The 22171-nt window shown below is 41.5% G+C and overlaps 2 protein-coding genes across 3 annotated transcripts in view; one reads left to right on the top strand and one right to left on the bottom strand.

The window, feature by feature from the left end:
- Window positions 1-2673, top strand: part of ccdc180 (coiled-coil domain containing 180) — a 32640-nt gene extending 29967 nt beyond the window's left edge. For both annotated transcript variants that reach the window (XM_063187424.1, XM_063187423.1), the window contains exon 37: window positions 2441-2673. In XM_063187424.1, coding sequence (XP_063043494.1) covers window positions 2441-2575 — 135 coding nt within the window. In that variant the 3' untranslated portion in view covers window positions 2576-2673. The remainder of the gene's footprint in view (window positions 1-2440) is intronic.
- A 321-nt stretch (window positions 2674-2994) lies between these two features.
- Window positions 2995-20896, bottom strand: pomt1 (protein-O-mannosyltransferase 1). Its single transcript, XM_063187425.1, has 19 exons — window positions 20682-20896; window positions 19820-19926; window positions 18956-19006; window positions 17358-17504; window positions 16907-17015; window positions 16391-16450; window positions 15439-15532; window positions 15172-15327; window positions 14297-14427; window positions 13685-13780; window positions 13463-13555; window positions 12347-12443; window positions 12158-12250; window positions 11440-11560; window positions 10652-10749; window positions 10438-10551; window positions 9433-9559; window positions 8595-8772; window positions 2995-3607 (listed from the first exon to the last, which is right to left on the bottom strand). Exons 1-19 carry the CDS (start codon window positions 20798-20800, stop codon window positions 3433-3435), a joined length of 2166 nt encoding a protein of 721 aa, XP_063043495.1. The 5' UTR covers window positions 20801-20896; the 3' UTR covers window positions 2995-3432.
- Window positions 20897-22171: the final 1275 nt, after the last annotated feature.

Below are 22171 nucleotides of genomic sequence, written 5' to 3'. Positions count from 1 at the left end.
CATCCCTCGCTGTACAACCGCTATAGTGCATGACATTGAAGTCGAGAACACGAAACCAATTCGGCAACATCCATACCGTGCAAACCCACTGAAGCGCGAAGTAATGAAGCAGGAAGTCAAGTTTATGCTTGAAAATAATATAGCTGAGACCAGTAATAGCCCATGGAGTTCGCCTTGTCTGCTAGTCCCAAAGCCTGACGGCACATTCAGGTTTTGCACTGACTTTAGGCGCGTTAACGCAGTGACTAAGCCAGACAGTTATCCGTTGCCTCGCATGGATGACTGCGTTGACCGCCTTGGTATGGCCAATCATGTAAGCAAGTTAGATCTCCTCAAGGGATATTGGCAAGTTCCTTTAACCGAGCGTGGCAAAGAAATCTCAGCATTCGTTACACCAGACCATTTCCTGCAGTATGTCTGTATGCCCTTTGGTCTTCGAAACGCACCCGCTACCTTCCAACGGTTAATCAATAATGTGTTGGATGGAGTGTCTAATTGCGAAGCCTATCTTGATGATTTGATCGTGTACAGCGCCACCTGGCGGTCACACATGGAACACTTGGCTACTGTGTTTGACCGGCTGTCAAAAGCCAACCTGACCGTTAATTTAGCAAAGTGTGTCTTTGGCCAGGCAACGGTTGTGTACCTCGGAAAAGTTGTGGGGCGTGGGGAGGTTCGTCCGGTCCACTCCAAAGTGGAAGCAATTCTGAATTTCCCTGCTCCTACTTCCAGACGTGAATTGCGCAGATTTCTCGGAATGGTGGGATACTATAGGTCATTCTGTAAGAACTTCTCCACAGTCGCTGCCCCTCTTACTGACATGCTTAGTACCAAACGCGTGTTTAAGTGGGGAGACGCCTGTCAAGCGGCGTTCGAAGGCGTTAAAGCGCTGCTCACCACCGCTCCCGTTTTGGCCGCTCCAAACTTTAGCCTACCATTTACCGTAGCTGTCGATGCAAGTGACTTAGGCGCAGGGGCTGTCTTGTCCCAAAAGGGTACCGATGGTCTAGACCACCCTGTTGGATTTTTCTCGCGAAAGTTCAATAATTACCAACGCGCTTATTCAACCATTGAGAAAGAAGCGCTTGCGCTCGTGTTGGCGCTCCAGCACTTTGAGGTCTACGTAGGCGGAGCGGCGACTGTGACAGTGTTTACGGACCACAATCCTTTAACCTTTCTTCACCGCATGTGCAACAGCAACCAACGATTAATGCGTTGGTGCCTTGTCCTTCAAGGTTATAATTTAGACATCAAGCACATCCGTGGTCGGGATAATGTTGTTGCCGACGCTTTATCCCGTGCGTAAACTGTTACAAATAAGTTGTCGGGTAAGCTAGTGGTATGTATCAGGTATTGTATAGATTTACTATTGTAATAAATGTGTGGTATTGGATTTACATGATCGCTCATGTACATGTAAAATGTAACTGTATTGAACGTTTTTTTTAGTTACTACAATACTGCATTGTAGAGTTGGTTATCTTTACCGCCAACTTATTTCTTTAAGGGTGGGGGTGTTACGTGGCCCTATTTTTGCCATCCACTGTGTGCCATTTTTTTTCCCCATTCATTGTTTACACACCACTAATCACTTGATTGCATTTGCTCTGTCTTGTGATTGAGAAACTGTCTGCAGGTGTGCTGGTGGGAAGCCGCTGCGCTCATTGGCCGAGCTGGGGGATAAAACGCGCCAGCCCCGGTGTTCACTCTCTCTCTCGACTCCGCTCTCGCTGCGCGTCGTACTGCGAAGCTGGTGGCAAACCAAACCATTCCCATCTTGTTTTTTCCAAATTGCTGTATTTTATTTTTAGCTTTAACTTTGAAATATTGTAAGGGTGAAGGTGGTGTTTTGTTTTTCTTTTTAATTATTGCGCACGAGGTAGGTGAAGTCAAGGAGGCAGGCAGCTCCGGAAGACTCACGTTCTTTTATTTCGAGGAGGGGAAGTTAGTTTTGCATTTTTGAGTTAGTTTTTACAATAGGGCTTTATTTTCTTCCTCTTTACCTGAATCTTTTTTGTTCTTCACTGCTGAACAGGCGTACGACGCCATTTTTGTTATCTTGTGCGAAACAACTATTAAAACATTACATTTTTCTACCCCCAGTCCTGTTTCACCTGGCATTTTATGTTTCACTCCCAAATTTTATTCATGGGTTTGTAACAATCGTGCTGCAATTTATTGACAAACAATAAGAGTTTGTCAATAAATTGACTTTGTCAATAAATTGCAGCACGATGGACAAGAGTGTGCGGTACCTTCTTCTACAAAATTGATCTTGCACCCGCTACCTGCACCTCGAAACCTCTGGTGTGCGTTGGTTTCCTCCCTCACAAAGGGCTGTAACATGGTCAGTTTTTCCGTCACTGCCTGTAAACCAGTTCACCAATTGCACCGCTAACCCGGTGTTGTATTTCATTTCATTATGTTCCTATGGATCCAGCTTTACCAACAGAGATACAGAGAGAAGTTGGCCCAGGTGAATGCAGAAATGGCTGCCCAGATGGAAGATCTCCGCAGCTGGAAAGAACACTGGATGGAGCAGTTAAAAATCCTTTCTAGATTCAATGCTGAATGACCGGAAAAACTAATTTATCAAAGATGATAACTTACCTTTCATATTTTAAACAAATTCAAGAAACATAATAAATATAACATGAATGACAATTGCAAAGACGACTTTCTCTTGTTTTAATTCAGATACAATAAAAAAACATCTCTCTCACACACACACACACACACCTTTGCCACACACCTTTGGCTCATATTGACAAATAAGACAGAAAAAAAGCTTTGCTTTGTACATTCGTAGTGTAAACAGTGTAATAAGGCCCTACTGTATGTTAAGATAAACTCTGAACGGTCAGCGCTATTAAATAATTGTCAAGAAAGATACATCAAGCCCGTATGTTTCCTGGATCCATGTGATGTCAAGTGAGCGCCTTGGCGACCTTTGGAGACTTAAAGGGGTATGCCACTATATTGAGGCTTAATAGAGTTAAAATCGTTGGCTGGGGCTTATAAAGGTGGTAAAGTGTCTTATTTTTATGTTAAGCGTTGTCTTGCTTTAAGACAAGTTAAAAGAGGGAGCATGTCGCTAAGCTAGTGAGCATGCTACACAGATGCATTGACTTTCACTTTATAAACCCTGGCCAACGATTTTAACTGTATTAAGCTCCAAAATAGTGGCATACCCCTTTAAGACTGAGAATAAATGGAGCTCCCTTTGCGCTGTAGATGGCGGTAGCGCACATCTTATGCCAGAAACGTATATAGAGACGGCTCTGTCTTATGCAAGCCGACACCAAACGTACAACACCCCCCTAGGAGACCAATCTTGAATACACTCCTTTCCATTGGGTAGGAGTTTGGGATATCTTACTCTAATGGACAATTCTTTGGCGCTATCTGTATGATCATATTGCTACAGGAACATCAGCGCTTGCGTAGTAAAATATCCCAGCTGTCCTTCCAGCGGAGCTTGGCAAGCTGATCAGGAGTCATCTCCACGTGGCCATAGGTGAAGGGAGACATGGAGTAGTATGCCACAAACACCGCACACAAAACAGCCAAGATCACCGCTCTAAATGCCCTGCGCTGGGAATGAGACCTGGGGAGAATTCCAAGAACATGGTTAAGTGATACACCTGGCTAAGATCACATGAAGTGGTAGATCTGCTACATAGTGTAGTCATAAATGGAGGTTCCGTGACCATCCTCTGGCAACAATGTTTTGATGATTGATTTGACCTCTATGGACCCTTTAGAAAAGATTTAGCCCCCATGTCCCTCGCAAAAATCCCGGGCTTTTTTGCTAGATAGCCAAATTCAAAATGGCGTCCAGCGGCATCTCTAAAAAATAACTTTTGATCTGAATGACCTAGAATCATGTATGAAGGCACTTTTTCATATGAGTCAACCATGAGAATTCCAAATCTGACATCATTTTGGTTATAAAACTTCGTTTTGACAGCGAAATTCAAGATGGCCGCCATCTAGAACCGTTATTTTCGACCTTTTTAGGCCGTCACCGCCCAAAATTATCATATTTGGACTGGGAACCTCCCAAGCCCAGAATTCTTCACATTGGGAGGCGTAGTGGGCTTGTAGATGGGCTATTTTAACAATGTGTCTTTTTTAATAGGCTATTATTTGACAATTTGGCCGATATTTTAGCATTGTTTGATGATTACTTTGGATGCAGTGATGGTCTTTCACTTTGAGAGTCCACTCCTTACATCATGACCCCACCCCCCCAAAACAGTGGGTCTTGACCCACAGGTTGAGAACCACTTATCTAGTAGAAAAACCCTTCACGTTTCACATTTTCCAAGCATTCTTGCACAGAGAGGCCCGTTGAGGAACTCGTGGCAAGAGCTGCTAAAATGGAAGAAGTGCGCTCACAGCAGTGATCAACTTGGTTGAAGACGGTCAGTTTGTGAAGCTCCCCCAGCTGCAAGAACACTGTGTTGTTGAGGAATGTGTGGTCTTATTCAACCCCAATAGCACATACAGGAAGACGCAGAAGAGCAAGCTCATCTCGAAGATCTCCCTCCACCCTGTTTTGATTTAAGAATCCTATCTTGCTCTAATTGACATAGGCATGATCTGGAGCAGGGTTTCCCAAACTGGGGTGTGTGCACCCCTAGGGGTGCGCGGCCTGCCTTAAGGGGGTGCGCGAGCTGAATAGAGCAATGGCGGATATGGTAGTTTTTTATCCAGTATTAATGAACATTAAGTAGTTTTTAATTGTATGGTGCATTGTATGCTGGAAGGGTCCATCTGACGTGTAGTTTAATTCCAAGGCTATTGGAAAAGAGAATTCCCCAAAAACGACTGTGCTTAATATGCAGTGAATGAGCAGTGAATCCATACTTGTGTGGCCATCAGCACACCAAAATATTCGCTGAGGGGGTGCGCGAACCACATTGAAATGTACAAGGGGGTGCGCAGGGAAAAAAGTTTGGGAACCCCTGATCTGGAGGATGGGAACTCCATCAGCAGAAGATTGGCAGACACAGGACGGCACCCTATACAAGTAGGTTGGGCTATGCCCAAATCCGTCATCCATCATCCTTGCCTTCTCATGCTCCCAGTATCATCGGTGCCAATGATCCCTACGATACACTATACTTAACAAAAGAAGACGAACGAGACCTGCGCATACATGGTAATGCACATACATACACATGAAATTGACAAGTTCCCATCTGCCAAGTCTTTCAAAATGTTATTGTGTAGTGTCAAAAACAAGAAAAAGACTGCACCATTGAGAAGTCTGAAGCTCTTCACTGTTAATGATGGTCAATGACAGTCAGGTTGTAGTGGCCCTGTTGTTATTGATGCAGCTGATATACCGATGTCTACGGCAGCTTCCTGGCATGCTAAGCATTAAGAGAGACAAAGAGACTGTCCTCTTCTGTGACCTTTTGACAGAAGAGATGGCAGACAGCCTGTAAAACAGTGTAGCTGCACAATGCCATGATGCCAACTCAAGGTTCTATGAAAAAGGAAAATCATCAGTGTATGAGCTCCCAGGGTCACCCCTATGTTGCCCGGGAGCTATGTTCCCCGAGTTCTATGTCCCCCCGCCACCAGGGAACTTAGAACCCTTTTTTCAAAAAGGGGTTCTATTCCTGCTGCTTCCAAGTAGACTGCTGCCGCATGACTAGCGAGGGTTGTTGTTAGAGTTACGGTTAGGGTTAGGCTGCCACTGTTCGCAAACTTGACATGAAATACGCATGGCAACTGTTCGTGCAAGAGATATGCATGTGAAACATCCTGGGCCATACAATGCGGGGAACATGGGACCCTTTTGAGAAAAAGGGTCGGTAGTTCCTCAGTCCCATACAAAGACCGGGGAATACAGGACCCCGGGAAGCTATACGCTATACTCTCAACCATGTTTGAGTGGCGATGGGTGGTTCTTTAGTGTGGGGTGGCACACTAGATACGGCAAGTAGTTGGGACAGAGTTGGCATAAGCTGTCTGCATATGGAGGGAGACAGATAAAAGACTTTCTCTTCATGGTCTTCGACTTGGAAGCACAGGCTTCAGCCATGGTGCTACTTTTCTTGTCTGCATAGATCATCTGTATCGTGAACACAAGCAGCTGTTGTACTCCCTCTTCAAGGTGAACAGAGAGCAACCGAGAGTTGCTGCCTTGCCACAGAGCTCTTTATCACCTTATCATGTACTGATGATTTTCCTTTTTCATAGAACCCTACAGGTAAGTTGGCATCACAGCCTGTAAAATAGTGTAGCTGCACAATGCAGTCTGCCATCTCTTGTCAGCAGGTCATGGAAGAGGACAGTCTCTTCGTTTCTCTTAATGCTTAGCATGCCAGGAAGCTGCCGTAGACATCGGTATCAGCTGCATCAATAACAACAGGGCCACTACAACCTGACTGTCATTGACCATCATAAACAGTGAAGAGCTTCAGACTGCTCAATGGTGTAGTCTTCTTCTTGTTTTTGACACTACACAACAACATTTTGAAAGACTTGGCAGATGGGAACTTTTCAATTTCATGTGTATGTATGTGCATTACCATGTATGCGCAGGTCCCGTTCGTCTTCTTTTGTTAAGTATGGTGTATCGTACTAGGGATCATTGGCACCGATGATACTGGGAGCATGAGAAGGCAAGGATGATGGATAACAGCTTTTGGGCATAGCCCAACCTACTTGTAACGGGTGCCGTCCTGTGCCTGCCAATCTTCTGCTGATAGAGTTCCCACCCTCCAGATCATGCCTATGTCAATTAGAGCAGAGTTTCTCAAAGTGGGGCGCAAGCCTTCCTGGGGGGGCGCGGAGGCATCACAGTGTGACATCTGCCACCCCCCCAAAAAAAAGATTTCCTATATGGCCAATAAGCCAATATGTTTAAACAAGCCCCCCTCACCAACATTATATTATTCATTGTCATTGATATGAATAGAATAGGAAATGAACACACATCTACACTGCATTCGACTGCAGTCCCTCTTTGTTTTATCTCACCTTTCCTTTAATTATGCGCAGCAATCGCAAAATCAGTTTGCGCAAGTACTGCGTTTGCTTAGAAACCATTTATTTACTAATTTACCTCAGGTCAAACATAACTATGATAGCGCCAGCCAGAAGTGATTTTTACCCCACAAAAAGGGGGAGGGGCCACGGAGGCATCCAGACCCTCTGAGGGGCAAATGATGGGAAAAGTTTGAGAACGGCTGAAGTAGAGCAAGATAGGATTCTTAAATCAAATCAGGGTGGAGGGAGATCTTCGAGATGAGCTTGCTCTTCTGCGTCTTCCTGTATGTGTCATTGGGGTTGAATAAGACCACACATTCCTCAACAACACAGTGTTCTTGCAGCTGGGGGAGCTTCACAAACTGACCGTCTTCAACCAAGTTGATCACTGCTGTGAGCGCACTTCTTCCATTTCAGCAGCTCTTGCCTCGAGTTCCTCAACGGGCTTCTCTGTGCAAGAATGCTTGGAAAATGTGAAACGTGAAGGTCTTTTTTTAACTATATAAGTGGTTCTCAACCTGTGGGTCAAGACCCCCTGATTTGGGGGGTGGGGTCATAATGTAAGGACTCTCAAAGTAAAAGACCATCACTGCATCCAAAGTAATCATCAAACAATGCTAAAATACCTGCCAAATTGTCAAATAATAGCCTACAAAAAAGACACATTGTTAAAATAGCCCATCTACAAGCCCACTACGCCCCACAATGTGAGGAATTCTGGGCTTGTGGATCAGATATTCGCTCAATATCTTTACATGAGAAATGGAGTCACACAAATTGGGAGGTTCCCAGTCCAAATATGATAATTTTGGGCGGTGACGGCCTAAAAAGGTCGAAAATAGCGGTTCTAGATGGCGGCCATCTTGAATTTCGCTGTCAAAACAAAGTTTTATAACCAAAATGATGTCAGATTTGGAATCCTCATGGTTGACTTGTATGAAAAAGTGCCTTCATACATGATTCTAGGTCATCCAGATCAAAAGTTATTTTTTAGAGATGCCGCTGGACGCCATTTTGAATTTGGCTCTCTAGCAAAAAAGCCCGGGATTTTTGCGAGGGACATGGGGGCTAAATCTTTTCTAAAGGGTCCATAGAGGTCAAATCAATCATCAAAACATTGTTGCCAGAGGTTGGTCACGGAACCTCCATTTATGACTACACTAACATGTATTGTTATTGTTGTACACACACACACACACACACACATCCTTATCTGTCTTTATTAATAATTAATGCATACAGTCACGGTTCGTTCTTTGAGATTAGTATGGAACAGTTTACCTCTCCACATCCACCAAGCCCCCATTATTGCTACGTCCAAAAAACAGATTAAGTCCCATCTCTTCACTGAGGCCTATGGTCCTTAACCCTTCCCTCCTCCCCTTTCCCCAAATCTTTAGCCCCATCTCTATTTTGTAAAGCGACCTTGGGTTCCATGAAAGGCGCAATAAAAAAATATTTTTTTTATTATTATTATTATTATTAATAATAATTATTATTATTATTTATTATTATTATTATTTTATTATTATTTTATTATTATTAATTTTTAATAATAATAATAAAGCTCTTCATCCCTGACTCACCTGAGGATGTGGGAGTGGATGTGGTCCAGAACAATCGGGATGAGCAGTATCTGGAAGGTGAGTGCTGGTAAGTAGTGGTACAGAAACAGTGTTTTCCCCATAGTGAAGAAGGGGAGGTAGTTCACAGCCCAGCCTCCAACACAGACCGCTCCAGATTCTACAATCTGACGCCAACTTTCTAAAAGGGGAAGGGGTTTGGATTAGGAAATAGTTTAGTTTAGATTAGATAGCTTTTATTGGTATCCACTATCCAAAGGTAGATTTGATTTGCAGTCAAGTGATCGCCACTAATGCAAAACCTTAAAAGGATGCACATAACATACAAACATTCCACACACATTACACATACAAGCATTGCACATATTCAATAATCAGTCATGAAATTAAGGCATAATGAGTGGTGTTGAGCAATACACTTGATTTTTAATAGCCTCTAGTGGACTAAACGCATTAAAACCATAACCTCAAAACCAAGGTGCTATAATGTTTGCATATTGTTACATCCCTGCATAGTTAAATATGAACATAACTTGGGGCTTTTGTCCTTCTTGGTAGAAACACTACACTACACAATGACCATAGAAAGAATTCCATCTCTGGTTGAAAACTACAGTAGACTAATTAATATAGGAAATAAGTTAAATCTCGTGTTCAGAGTACACTTTGTGGAAATACACAAAGCTTTTACTACTATTTTGTCTGTAAATCTCCAAAATGTCTTCCTTTAAAAAAACACACACAAATAAAAATGTACTTGTCTTATGAACCTCTGTATTGTACGGTCGCTATCACCTACTGATAAAATATACACATAGGCTACTTTATGCACGGTATGTACCTTCAGATATATCTTGAATTTTCCTGCGTCTTCTGAGGAGATGAACCAAAAACAAGAGGCTGTAGATGACCAATGCAATGTTTGCCAATGTCCAAGTTACAAAGTTTCCAATAAGGTGGATTTGAGCCTGTAACCAAGAAAACAATAGTGATCAGAAAAGATGCAGGTGTCCAGGTGCGAGATAACCTGAGAGAGGGTAGTGTGGGAAGGATACTGTCTTCTTAATTAAAGGTGCACTATGTAGGATGGTGGCCGGAGTAGGTATAATTGAACCTGTGCTGCCTTTAGTTAAATTTGAAATTTTCATGAATATCTGCCAAATAATACGTTTACTGATATTTACTCGTATGACCAAAGTGTTGCAGCTAAACATGTGTATTTCTGGAAATTCGAAATGGCTGACATGGAGAAAATCTCCCTTTTCATGTATGAAAATTTTTCGTTTATTTTCCCGTCATAATGAATACTTTGGATTTGATGGTGGTGGTAAGTATTTGTGAAAGAGGTAACATTTGTGAATGGGCAGCAGGAAATTAAACAACTGATATTACACAGTACACCTTTACACAGACATACAGTTTAAGATTATATTATTAGTCACCCCTCCCTAAATGACCATTATTAAAAAGTTTCTGTTATTCTGGAAACTAATACACCATGGAGATAATGTTTTGTAATGTTTAACAAAATAAAAGAGCAAAAATGACCAGGACAAAATTATTAGCACTCTGATCATTGATAGTCAATAGGGTTTCTGAGTCAAAACTGTCAACAGACTCTATGATTAGTTGTTTACTAGATTGGCACATTTTTCCACTGCAAATTGCCACAGAAATCCAAATACAACTTATTGGACATTATTATCTCCATAGTGTATTTGTTTCCAGAACAACAGAAACTTAATCCAATTTTTTTCATTCTCGGCGAGAAATCAAGGGATATGTTCAAATTCGGGGGAAGATGATTTCATCTTCAACTGTAAATTTCCTTATCGCCAAACCTCACATTAGTTGAAGGATGAAGCCAGTATGCAATGTTGGTATCCATGGTAATCCATTCTGCAGGTGAAGAACTGTACTTGTGTTCTGATTCCTCAACTTTTATAGACAGCATCCGCCACTGTGGACAAATCCAGATGTTAAAATTGTTTTGAAAGACCAACCAAACTACAAGGTACACAAATCAAAATGCATTCAAATGTAACCAATTCACCAATTACCTGTAGTTCTAAAAATCGGGAAATGAAACTGAGATTGGAAGTGATGTCAATCTCAGTGGGAGTATTCAGTTCCAGCTCCCGCTCCTTCTGTTCTTCGCCTGCACATAAAGACATGTACATACGTAGTAGGACGCTAACCATTTGTATCCAACTGTGATCCAAATTGTGATGCGGAGTGTCACAATACTGCATCATGGTGCAAGAAGGCAATATTGAAATACGTCCTTTCAATGTTCTGTTAACCTACAGTCCACAAAACCATCACATGATATGATGTGACAGCTCTTCCAAGCTTCAAATCATTATCATTAACTGGTATTTTTTTTTTAACTTCTAAAATTATTAGTGGCCTCTTGTAACCTATTCTACCAATAAACCATCTGTCCAACCATAAATCATAGTTTTTATTTATACATTTATTTTATAATGTTGGCAAATGTGAAAAAAGCTAATTAATTAATTTTAAAAGATACATTTTAGAAATCGTGGTGTATCGAACCATTGGACAAAAATTGAGATTGGAGCTGAATCGTGACTTGAGTGTATCGTTAAAGCCATAGTATATGCGTAGCTCTCCATCATAATGAAATATCACAAAATCTGGTAGAAAATGAAGTCACATGAAGTTAAATACTTTTATAACAACTTCAAAGTTTCACAAAAGTTTCACAAAAACGCACTTAGGCCTAGCGTTTGTATGTGCTGTCCCATAGACAGTATGTAAACTGTCATTTGTTGTTTTGAGACACACATTGTAACCACATATTTCTCCCACAGTGGTCTCTTACTTCTTCCATAGCGGTGCTCCTCCACATTCCACACTGCAGTTTGCTGGTAGCCTTTATAGACTTTATCAGTAACCACCTCCATCTGCCTGAAACCCCAATCTGGCAAAAGGAATCCACTAAGCTGTAACAAAAAAGTGATATCTGAGAATCATATAGCCTTTTTGCCATTTAAGAACACATACCCCTCCATTTTCAACCAAAATTGAAGTTACAGTCTTTTTGCCTTAGTAGGACAGAGTAGCTGTGGATGTTTCTTCTTAAATCACAATACTTAAAAAGACAAGGTTTAAAAGGTACACTGTGCAGGAAATTGTCATAAAAGGTACTGCAACTATGCTACTCATTGAAACTGGGCTGCCTATTGCCAAACTTGATCTTTACATGAAAGTTTACAAAGTAATAAACTATTATTTTCTAGTATGGCCCAAGTACAGTCATTTTTGCTGGTAAAAATTTCTATTTCTTGAAATTCAAAATGGCAGACCATGGAGAAGATCCCCTTTCATGTAGGAAAAGTGCAATTTTCCCAGTCATAATGAATAATTAGAATTTGATGGTGGTGGTAAGTATTCATGAAAAAGGTAACATTAGAGAATGGGTAGCATGAGTTCTGGAAATAAACAACTAAAAATCGTACACAGTGTACATTTAAGCAAACAAATGTTTAAAACAATCTTTAGAACAAAACAGTGCACTTGTCACAGTGCACTTGCAGTACCTTCAGCACAGATGATGTGTTGACATGGACCAGGCGCACTTCCGATAAAATAGTCTTCCAGGTTTCTCCATCCGAGTCTCTGTTTACTATTTCCTACAAAACAGGCATAAAGACCATACATTTCACAGGTGTTGTGAATTAAAATAGCAGATTGTAAAATGATTGCTAAATGAACATATTCTTGCATACCACTTTCCAGAGATTCTGCATGGGCATTGACACATTGAAGTCTACATAGCACGACACTTCCTGGTGGTGAGGAGACATAGGAGCAGCAACGTCATGGCTGTAAACGCAGAATGTCCTGAATTAGTTGCACAGTTAGACTTCTAGAACGTTATCCATGAACAGTTTATGCATTGCAGGGCTGATTTTCCTACATGCCTCAGTGAAAAAAAACAACTTGTGTAACTGCGTGCTGTAAACTCCATTTACAAAGTGGACTGTGCTGTTAACCGATATGCCCACATAGAATTGTACATTTTCCAACAGATCATTATCATAGTTTTATCCAATTCCAGAGGCATGTAGAAACAAACTGTTTGTACCTGCTGAGAGCTTGAAGTATGTGTTAGTAGCTCTAACACACGCGCACACGCACACACACACACACACACACACACACACACACACACACACACGCACACACACACACACACACACACACACACACACTTAACTACACTGCTCTACACTGAAATTCTGAACCCTGTGTGGCATCATGTCACTCAATATGCCCAATGGGGTAGGCTTTTTATCCAAAGCAAATTATTTAGAAACAGGGTATTGCTTACAGTACCTAGATCAATGTGGGGTTAGGTGCCTTGTTCAAGGGCACGTCAGCCATGGATGGAGGAGTAGGGTGTAGAATCTGCAAACCCTCTGATCTTAAGTCCACCTCCCTAACCACTATGCCACGGCTGCCCCAACGTGTGTCATACATGTGTCGATCTACTAGTCTTGTCAAACTACTCGTCTAGAGCCTTTCAGGAGGAAAAAGGTGATTTTATGGGTTGTTTCTTTCGGTGGTCTTAACCAGCAATGTGTACAGGCTACATGTATAGATCTGACATCTTAATACTTATTACTGCTGTAATAAATCTTACATTGAACAGCTTTTGTATAGTCACTGTGCATTTGAAGAAATGTACTGCCACCACATGTCAATTAACTGGAATGCATACAGAACAGAAAGAAAGAACAGAATGCATGTAAGGCAAAATAATGTAAATAAATAAAAACATAAAAAAAGACTGATGCACCAGTAGAAGAATCAGTCCTCAGATGTATTATGCATAAACATACGTGTTGAGGAAGCGTGCGGTTATTCCATGGACCAGCTGCACAATGTCTCCATGACGAACTGGTCTTGGTGGACTGCTGATCACAAGGCTTGTTCTTCAAAAGGTAGAAAATGAACAGTATATGAATGAAGCACATTTTTGGTGAACATGGAAGTTGAAATACTATTAGGAAAAGATACACATAGTAATACAAATAGTGTTTACAATTATACACTTTATTTACCTAGCTGGATCTTTAATTATCCACCAGTTGTTGACATCTTTGAAAGGGTAACAGGTCACTTGTTGTTGATGTGAGCTGCCATGGCCATTTTCATATCTGAAACAGGGAATTAATGAAGAAATAAAAAAACAAGTACTGTATATTTCCCTTATGTCATGCTTGTTTAATTGTTGATAACTTCTGCCAATTTTGACATGCAGTTGTAATGCTCATACTACCCTGGACTTGTCAGTACCTGAGATTTTTTTTTCAGCCTTTTCCGAGAACCTGGTCATTGTAATGGGGGCAGAGTATGTTTACATTTCCCAAAAGAAATCTTGTTTTATTCCCAATAATATCCAAAAGGTTGTGCAACATCAGCAGACAACTAGCAAACAGAGATACCTTTTGGGATAATAGTTAGAGTAGGCCTAGGTTTTTGAAGTAGGTTTTTAATGCAAACAAACTCTGCCCCATTACAATAGCTCAGATCCAGGAAAGGGCGGAGCCGAAAAAATGCAGCATCATCGGGAATTGACATTTCAAGGGTAGCGTGATCAATACAACAGCATATTGATAATATTGGCAGAATTTCTCCTTTAAAAGGAAAAGCAGATACATTGTGATGCTAACCTGACAGGATAGTTCTCCTTGTGTGAATGTAACCAACATGGCGCAGGCTTGTTGGAGATGGTGCGAAGAGTCACCTGAGAGCCATAGGCCACCTCCAGCGGCTGACCTTTGGTTATTCGAGACAGGCCACCCTTTAGGATATCATGACAAAAACAATGTCACTCGATTTGTTAAGAAGCAGCCATGAGAAGAGTTGTATAAGGTAGAAGTACTCTTAAAGATGTAATTACAACACTAGTCATATGATATTACAAAGTTGAAACCATGTTGTATCATACCACTAGCGTTGTAATTACATTGGTAAGAGTACTTCTATTTTTACTTTATACAAGTCTGGACATTGTGACCATTGTTCTGCAAAAATAAGAATTGATCACTACAGACACCTCCATAAATGGATGTTATTACATTGATGACTATGGAGGTAACCCCTCCAGTTGTATAGAACAATGTTTAACTTTTATGCCATGTTTGTGTGATAAGGAACACTAGATGTCCTATTCAAAGTTTTTGGCAAGCCTTGGATGCTGCCATCTTGCTACATACCTAGTGTATTGCCTACTGTATGCGTTTTTCATATTGACAGCAACGATTACCAACACTCAGGATTTGCACATTGGTGTTCGCCAATTGATCAGGCAGCTACAGGTATAACACTGAACAAACATGGCAGCGATAAAATTGAGACCTTCAATTCAATAGTGAACACAGCGTCTAGTGTCCTGTATATATATATATATATATATATATATATATATATATATATAGGGCAAAAAAGGGAAGCATTTAAGTGTTTAAGCTTGTGGGTTTGTTGCTCTCCATACACCACTCTAGAATCGATACATTTGCTGTGTTGGGAAGGTAGTTTTACTTACCTCTAGACTAGCCTGAAACGCACTGCTCATCATTTGGTCGTGTGGCCCACTGTTGTGGAGAATGTTTAAATGGGCGTAGAAGAAAGCCAAGTACAGAACCACTGGCAACACTAGGAGTGCCATAACCTGGGTCACAGTCTGCTTCACAACCACTGCCTGACGAAACGCACATTACAGAGGACATGATGTCAGATACACAAAACGTCAATTGTTAATCTCTCCATGCCAGAATCGTAATGAAACGCATTTAACTTGTTTATTTCTCACCAAGTGCAAGGTCTTGTCTCCGATAAGATCCCAAACGTGATGGACTGCCAAGCCCAATAGCAGCAGGTAAGTGAATAGCCCCATGTATTTCACTCTGCCAGAGAAAGACACACATTGTAATGACAACACATATGTATATAAAAATAACAAAGGTTATTTTATACCAATTTCAACTTGGGTCTCAACTACCTAAAAACAAGTTCCGTGAAACCGAAATACCACTTCCATAGAAAAGAGTGGGGTGCAAGTTGCATAGTGGCAGAATGAGTTAATTCCAATATGCACACTCCCGTCCTCCACTTGTGCTTGTGACTTCGCCCCGCCTCCTGGCTCAGCCTCCGTGGAGAAAAAAAATCCCAGCTGTCAGCCTTGCTACTACAACTTTTGGGGGACTACTTTTCATTCAACATCCCAATTGCAAATGACAAAATGACATTAGAATTGTGCTTTGGCAAGATATTGAATTGACATCATCATGAGGTCACAAGCAGGCACGTGAGCAAGGAAGGACGGAAGTCTGCATATTGGAATCCACCCTATGCCAACAGATACTACTTGTCCTGCTTCAAATGCATTGAATCGAAGTTGTCTGACATGACATGAAAAAGGTACATTCTTTCTTCATGTAGGACAAGGAAGAACCACACACAGATGAGCTACCGTTTTTAATCTCCATCTTTATTTCCGTGACTGTCCATAATGTACTTCATCTCTTCTGTCGCCAGCTCCCCCATACAAGGTGAAGTACTTCCATCGCCGCTGTAGCTCTAGACGCTATTGGTGTGTTTGTGCCATCACAGTTGGGGCTTCAGTGATGTCACTACCTGTGTCTAATTGCACACCTATCCTTCAACTGATCTATGCCTCATTTGAAAGCCATGGCTCACATTCTATTGCTAAACAAATGACACCATTCCACAACAACTCGTTATTTTTTTCACACGTGTCTTACCCAATTGCACAAGCACTTGACGTGCCTGACAGAACTAGCCACAGCCACCTGACAGTTGAACTGTAAAGACAAAAAGGAGACAAGCATGACTCACTCTGGCGTAGTTATTACACTGACGTTTTAACACGGGGATGTCAAACTCAGGCCCGGGGGCCAAATCTGGCCCGCAGAGCCATTTTTATTCATCCCGTGAGATCATTTCAAATCTGTTTTACAGTTGTCCCACAGCACCATTAATGTATAGCGTAACAAGACTTGAACATGAAATTTGGTGTGTCACAGCATGTGCAGACAGACATTTGAACTACCATACATGATGGGAAAGAGTGTGTGTGAAATTTAACTATGAGTATGAAGTGCATGTGCGCACAATTTTAGTCAATTTTTAAAAATAAATGTTGAGTTCGGCCCGCGACTTCATTCCAGATTTTGATTTTGGCCCTCAGTCAATTTGAGTTTGACACCCCTATTTTAACATTTAAAACCAAATCTCATTTGTGCATGGACAACACCTACCCTCTTGGAGCTTTGCAGAAACGCAGATATGAGACAATAGCAAGCAGCATGAAGAAAATCAGAATAGACTCGAGTAGCATAAACCGAGACTGGACAATCAAGGAGTTTTCTGTCAGAGAACAAAAAATGAAACTTCATTACATTACATTACATTACATTACATTACATTACATTACACTTAGCTGACGCTTTTATCCAAAGCGACTTAAAGTTATTTACAGGGTATTGGTTACAGGGTCCCTGGAGCAAAGTGGGGTTAAGTGCCTTGCTCAAGGGCACCTCAGCCATGGAGTAAGATAAGGAGTGGAATGGCAGGATTCGAACCTCCAACCCTCTCATCTGAAAGCCCATCTCCTTAACCACTAGGCCACGGCTGCCCCCTGTCATTCAAACCACTAAGAAAAATGAGAATTCGTATTTATTATGTGCAGGGCATGGCTACTCAACTTACCAAGCAAAAGAAGCAAAGCTGCAATCAAAGCTGTGATGTAGGAAAAGCCCAACTCCTGAATCAGCAAATATCCAAGCGGCACACACAGGGCACCCGACAAGGCTGGAATCACTCTGAGGCTCCAAACTGGTACGTTGCTGGAGTATTCTACAAAGCATCAATGAGCCCGTTTATATGGCCGCAATAATCAGGTTATTGGAATGAACAGGTTATTGGAGTAAACGGTTTATTCCTGTTTATGTGCAGTTTGTCGGTTGCCTGTGTTCCACTAAAGTGTGTGACATGAAGCTAGAATTTAAGGCTTGTGATTGGCTACTTATCCTTCTAGAATGTCAATAACCTGATCATAACCCGATTATGCTGGATACATGTCTTCAGAAATCAGTTTATTAGGCAAAAACCTACCTGTGCAAATCGGATTTCTCATAAACCGATAACGGCAATAAACCGATTATGAAAACTGTTTATTCAGTTTACATGAGCGCTCGAATAAACCGGTAACTCCAAAAACCTGATCATTATAAACGGTTTATTGATGCACATATAAACGGGCTCAATGTTGATGTTAATGTAAACTCATTGTACATTTTTGGTATGTGGGTCATTGACATTTCAGCAGTAGCACTTGTCAGGGCGGCACAACGACAACCAGTGCCACTATGGTATGGACTTTTGGTTTGTTTGTTTTTAATGGACAATGTAAGAAGTGTATTCATTGCAGCAAATCAACCACCCATTACTAATTAATTTATGGGCATTTCATGCCATTGCGCCACCTGACATCTGAGCCCAAAAAAAAGTCTTTCACCCATGTATCTCCTTTACTTAGACACAAGTCATTTGGTATTCATTACAATTTGTGTAATTATTAATTATGCTATGAAATTGGGTCCCTTTGCGGAAAGCCACTGGTAGCATGACTGTCTTCAGACCAACAACCACACTTTGAAAAGGCTTCATGGGACTAGAACTGAAATCGAGAAACCTGCGTTAGTTCTGGCAGACCACGTAGTCAACGCTCCCTTTTGTCTATTGGCTGACGCCGACCTAACCCCTACAGCTCTCCACGAATCAGCTGCGCTTTGGTTAATCAGCTGCTGTTCGCAATTGGATGCTGGCCTTTGGCACGCTTTATTTAAACTACTGAATTTGTTTTCCTGTCATTGCTTTTTTGCTGCTTGCTTTGCACCCACCACCTCCCCTGCTCCACCAGACTTATCATTGCCAAACAATGTCATACTGTTGTCATTGTTGCTTGCTCTGTTCTAGGAGGTATGTTGCCTTTCCAGCTAAATGGAAGGCACTCCACCTGAGGATGCTGCTGTTCCCTGTCTTTGGCTTCCATGGAGCTCATGGAGAAGCCGGGAACTTCCCCCGAACAGAGCCATACCGGCAAACAAAAAATGTGCATTCAGAAATAAAGCTTCCGAAATGTATCTCTGTTTCTCGTCTCATTTTTAACAAGAGTGGATCTGACAGAAATATCTATAAAAGCTGTAAAACCTAAACAACATTCCAAAACCAACATAGTGTAATACAGTCATACATCATGCATTACCGGTAGTCATATGTCACACATCAACATTATGAACACGAACCTGCTCCTATTCTGTTCCACACAAAGTTCCCATCAAATCCTCCCAGAAATCCTGTAAGAAAGCAAATGGAACACATAAACACATTTGTCTCTGGCCCACGCATAGTTTAAGGCACACAGCAAGCAGGTTCCGTCCCTAACAGTTTTGGAGATGAGATCATTCACATATACAGCTCTGGCAAAAATTGAGAGACCACTTCGAAATAACCAGTTGTCCTGGTCTTACTACTTGTTGGCATGTGTGTCAGTGGAATGAACATTATTGTGTCATTCTATAAACTACCGACAACATTTCCTCCGAATCTTGAATGAAAATATTGTCATTTAGGGCATTTATTTGCAGAAAGTTACAACAAACGGTCAAAATAACACAAAAGATGCAATGTTTTCAGACCTCAAAAAAATTCAAAGAAAACAAGATGATATCAACATTAAAACGACATAATAGTAATGTGTTAACTTATATTTTCTTATAATTATACAATATTTTCATTCGAGATTCGGAGGAAATGTTGTCAGTAATGAGACAACAATGTTTATTTTACTGACGCACATGCCAATAAGTAGTAGGACCAAAAAAATCACAGTGGCTTTTTACCAGAGCTATATTGCTCCATCTTTATAGAATCTCATATCTTTGATGCGATGGGCTGAGCATGGGGCTGCATGTGTACTGTGGCCTGTAGTTTCACAATCTCAGATGCACCACAAGGGATTGCAGCAGTTTGCAGTTATTGCAAAAAAGGTAAAAAGGTAATTTCCCCAAAAGCATTTCTGACTACAAAGCAAAAAAGCAGGTTAGACAATAGACATTGATATTTTAATGTTGTACTGTAGGCTATGTGTTGGTGTGTGGCATGCCTACCTCCAAGTGCAAGAATCATGTGGCCAAAAGGCGGTCCACTTTCATCAACAAAGAAGACTTGTTTCATGTACAGAGATACAAACTGTCCATAATATACTTCATCAAACCTAAAAAAGCATAGAATATAAAGTTTAGATTGATTAGATTTGACTGTGCCATCAAATGCATGCTTTATTACACAGAACAGGTAGGCCTATTTAACTAAAGTGAGTGAGATTACCCATCCAATGGTCCATTCTTTATTTCACTAAAATACAAAGTGTATCTGACAAATAAAAGCACTTAATTAGTAGGCTACCGCCGGTATTTCCATATTTTATGTAGGCCCTACGATGCAATAGGCTACTGAATTCAATAAAAATGTCAAATACCCGAATAACTACCCTAATACTTAAGCGCGTATGGGGACCAGGGGGACCGCAACTGCTCCAACCACAGTACACGCGCGTTCGTTCAACGCAACTCAATGTAATCACAGGTGTCAAATAAATGACACCAGCACCACTTCACTAAAAGGTTTAAACTCTAACGTTTAGCAGGCTATTCCAAGGCAAAGGGAACCCGTAAAACAATACAAGTGGCACATTGAGAGGTCTGTTTATTATTATTACGATCATCATGATGATTATTATTAGGCTATTATTCATTTATTCATTCAGCGAGGCGGTCCCTGTCGTGGAAGAGCGCACAGAGGAATCAAGACGCCACACCTTGGGGTCCTCCTGCCTCTCCCTGTCGTGCGCGATTCCACGACATGGACCTTCTCGCCGAACGTTATCCCCTACCTACTTAATAGTTTCCTTAACAGAAAAGCAATCCCAACGTTCCAGTATTGCAAGTACAAAGGCTGCGGTCTACTTACACGACAGCTCTTGGAAACTGAATCCTGTACAGCCTGGTCAGCAGCCCGAAAAATGTTACGACCAGGAGGAAAACGTTGATCTCGAATTTAACTGTCCACGGTGGCTTGGGACCTGCCATGCTGCAAAGGCTGAAGTGAATTGTCACCTTTGAATCTGTTTCGCTGCTACTTCTGAATCTTTTGCATTGAGCCTTGCATCATCGCAAAGTTGAACCATCAACAAAATGCATAGCAATGTATTGGATCTTGATTGGATAGCTAGTGATCACATGATCAGAGACGTCCAAAAAAGGGGCCGAGTGGCTACGTTCGTGACTGAGCAGCTCTGCAGCTAGTGCGCCATCATGCAGACGGGCAGGTTCACCATGGCGCAGAACACCAACGCGCTACGCACACATACAGTATTTGCCCTCAGTTTTTTGTACTTTCTTTTTGGATTATCTTTCCTCGTGTAGATAGAGTCTGGAGATCAAAGGGTTGTGTTGTTTTTTTTTTTTTTACAGTCGAAAACCTTTACATAGCTTACGTCCCAAGACACATATGCCTTTCTTCCTCTCTGGCATTAAAACATATCAAACATTTCCTGTTTTAGGTGAATAAGCTTAGTCTTTTGTCACGCCCAAAATGCAAAAATTCCAAAATTCCTTCTAAATGTCTAATAATGTCATGCCATCAGGGAATTTTGCAGAGGTGGCAGAGAAGGGTAGTTTCTGGCTGTGGCTAAGGAGGAGAGACGAGGGGTGGGGGCCTATCAGCATGAGCGGGGGTGGCAGGGAGAGATCTCTGCCATTGCTCTGACACCAAGAGATGTACTGGGGTTAAAGGAGCAAAACATCCTATGGTGGTCCCCAGCTGATGACCCGCTCAAGCCCAGAGGTGTGCAAAGGCAAAGGCACTGGGGGAAGTGTGTCAGGCAGCAATGCCCAGCTGGTAGATCAGTGTTCTTCAACATTGGGGTCGGGAGGGACGCCATGTAGGGTCGCCTGAAAATCAAACGGGGTCACCTGAAATGTCTATAAGTGAAAACAGAATGTACTGAATACTGAAAAATATACTCATTAGTTTAACATGACAATCAATTAATATTCTGATTGAAATGCACCATAAAGTAATAGGCTTTCAGAGATATCTTTTGGATTAATAGTCTACAAATGAGCTTTTTTGGTTGTGAAAGAGGTGTATGGTGTCCCCAGAAACTTGGAGTGTCAAAATGGGGTCCCGGGCCACAAAAGGTTTGGGGACCACTGAGATAGAGCATCAACTAGATCTTCACAATGAAATAGGTCCAGTCAGGGAATTGCAGCCAAACAACATTATTTGAATTCCCCCCAAACTGCCTTGTCTTTAGGCCATGATGAGACTAGCCAGTCTAAATGCTATTTTCTGAACTATAGTATACTAGGCCAAGCCTATGTGAGGAATGACAGGAATTAGGAATGACATAAACCTGCAAGGGACTAAGATGCAAATTACAGTAGCCACTTTGTAGG

This window comes from Engraulis encrasicolus, chromosome 21 (assembly GCF_034702125.1).
Source record: "Engraulis encrasicolus isolate BLACKSEA-1 chromosome 21, IST_EnEncr_1.0, whole genome shotgun sequence".
NCBI classification, from domain to species: Eukaryota; Metazoa; Chordata; class Actinopteri; order Clupeiformes; family Engraulidae; genus Engraulis; species Engraulis encrasicolus.
The sequence above is the reverse complement of the archived record's forward strand: the minus strand, read 5'-3'. Positions and strand labels throughout refer to the sequence as shown.

What these genes read in the sequence shown, in the direction of transcription:
- pomt1 (XM_063187425.1), bottom strand. Translation starts at nt 20,800, where the DNA reads ATGGCAGGTCCCAAGCCACCGTGGACAGTTAAATTCGAGATCAACGTT. An exon ending in CGTTTCAGGCTAGTCTAGAG is followed by an intron (nt 14,428 to 15,171) that starts GTAAGTAAAACT and finishes GATATCCTAAAG; the next exon opens with GGTGGCCTGTCTCGAATAAC. An exon ending in AAGGAGAACTATCCTGTCAG is followed by an intron (nt 13,781 to 14,296) that starts GTTAGCATCACA and finishes TCCCTGTTTCAG; the next exon opens with ATATGAAAATGGCCATGGCA.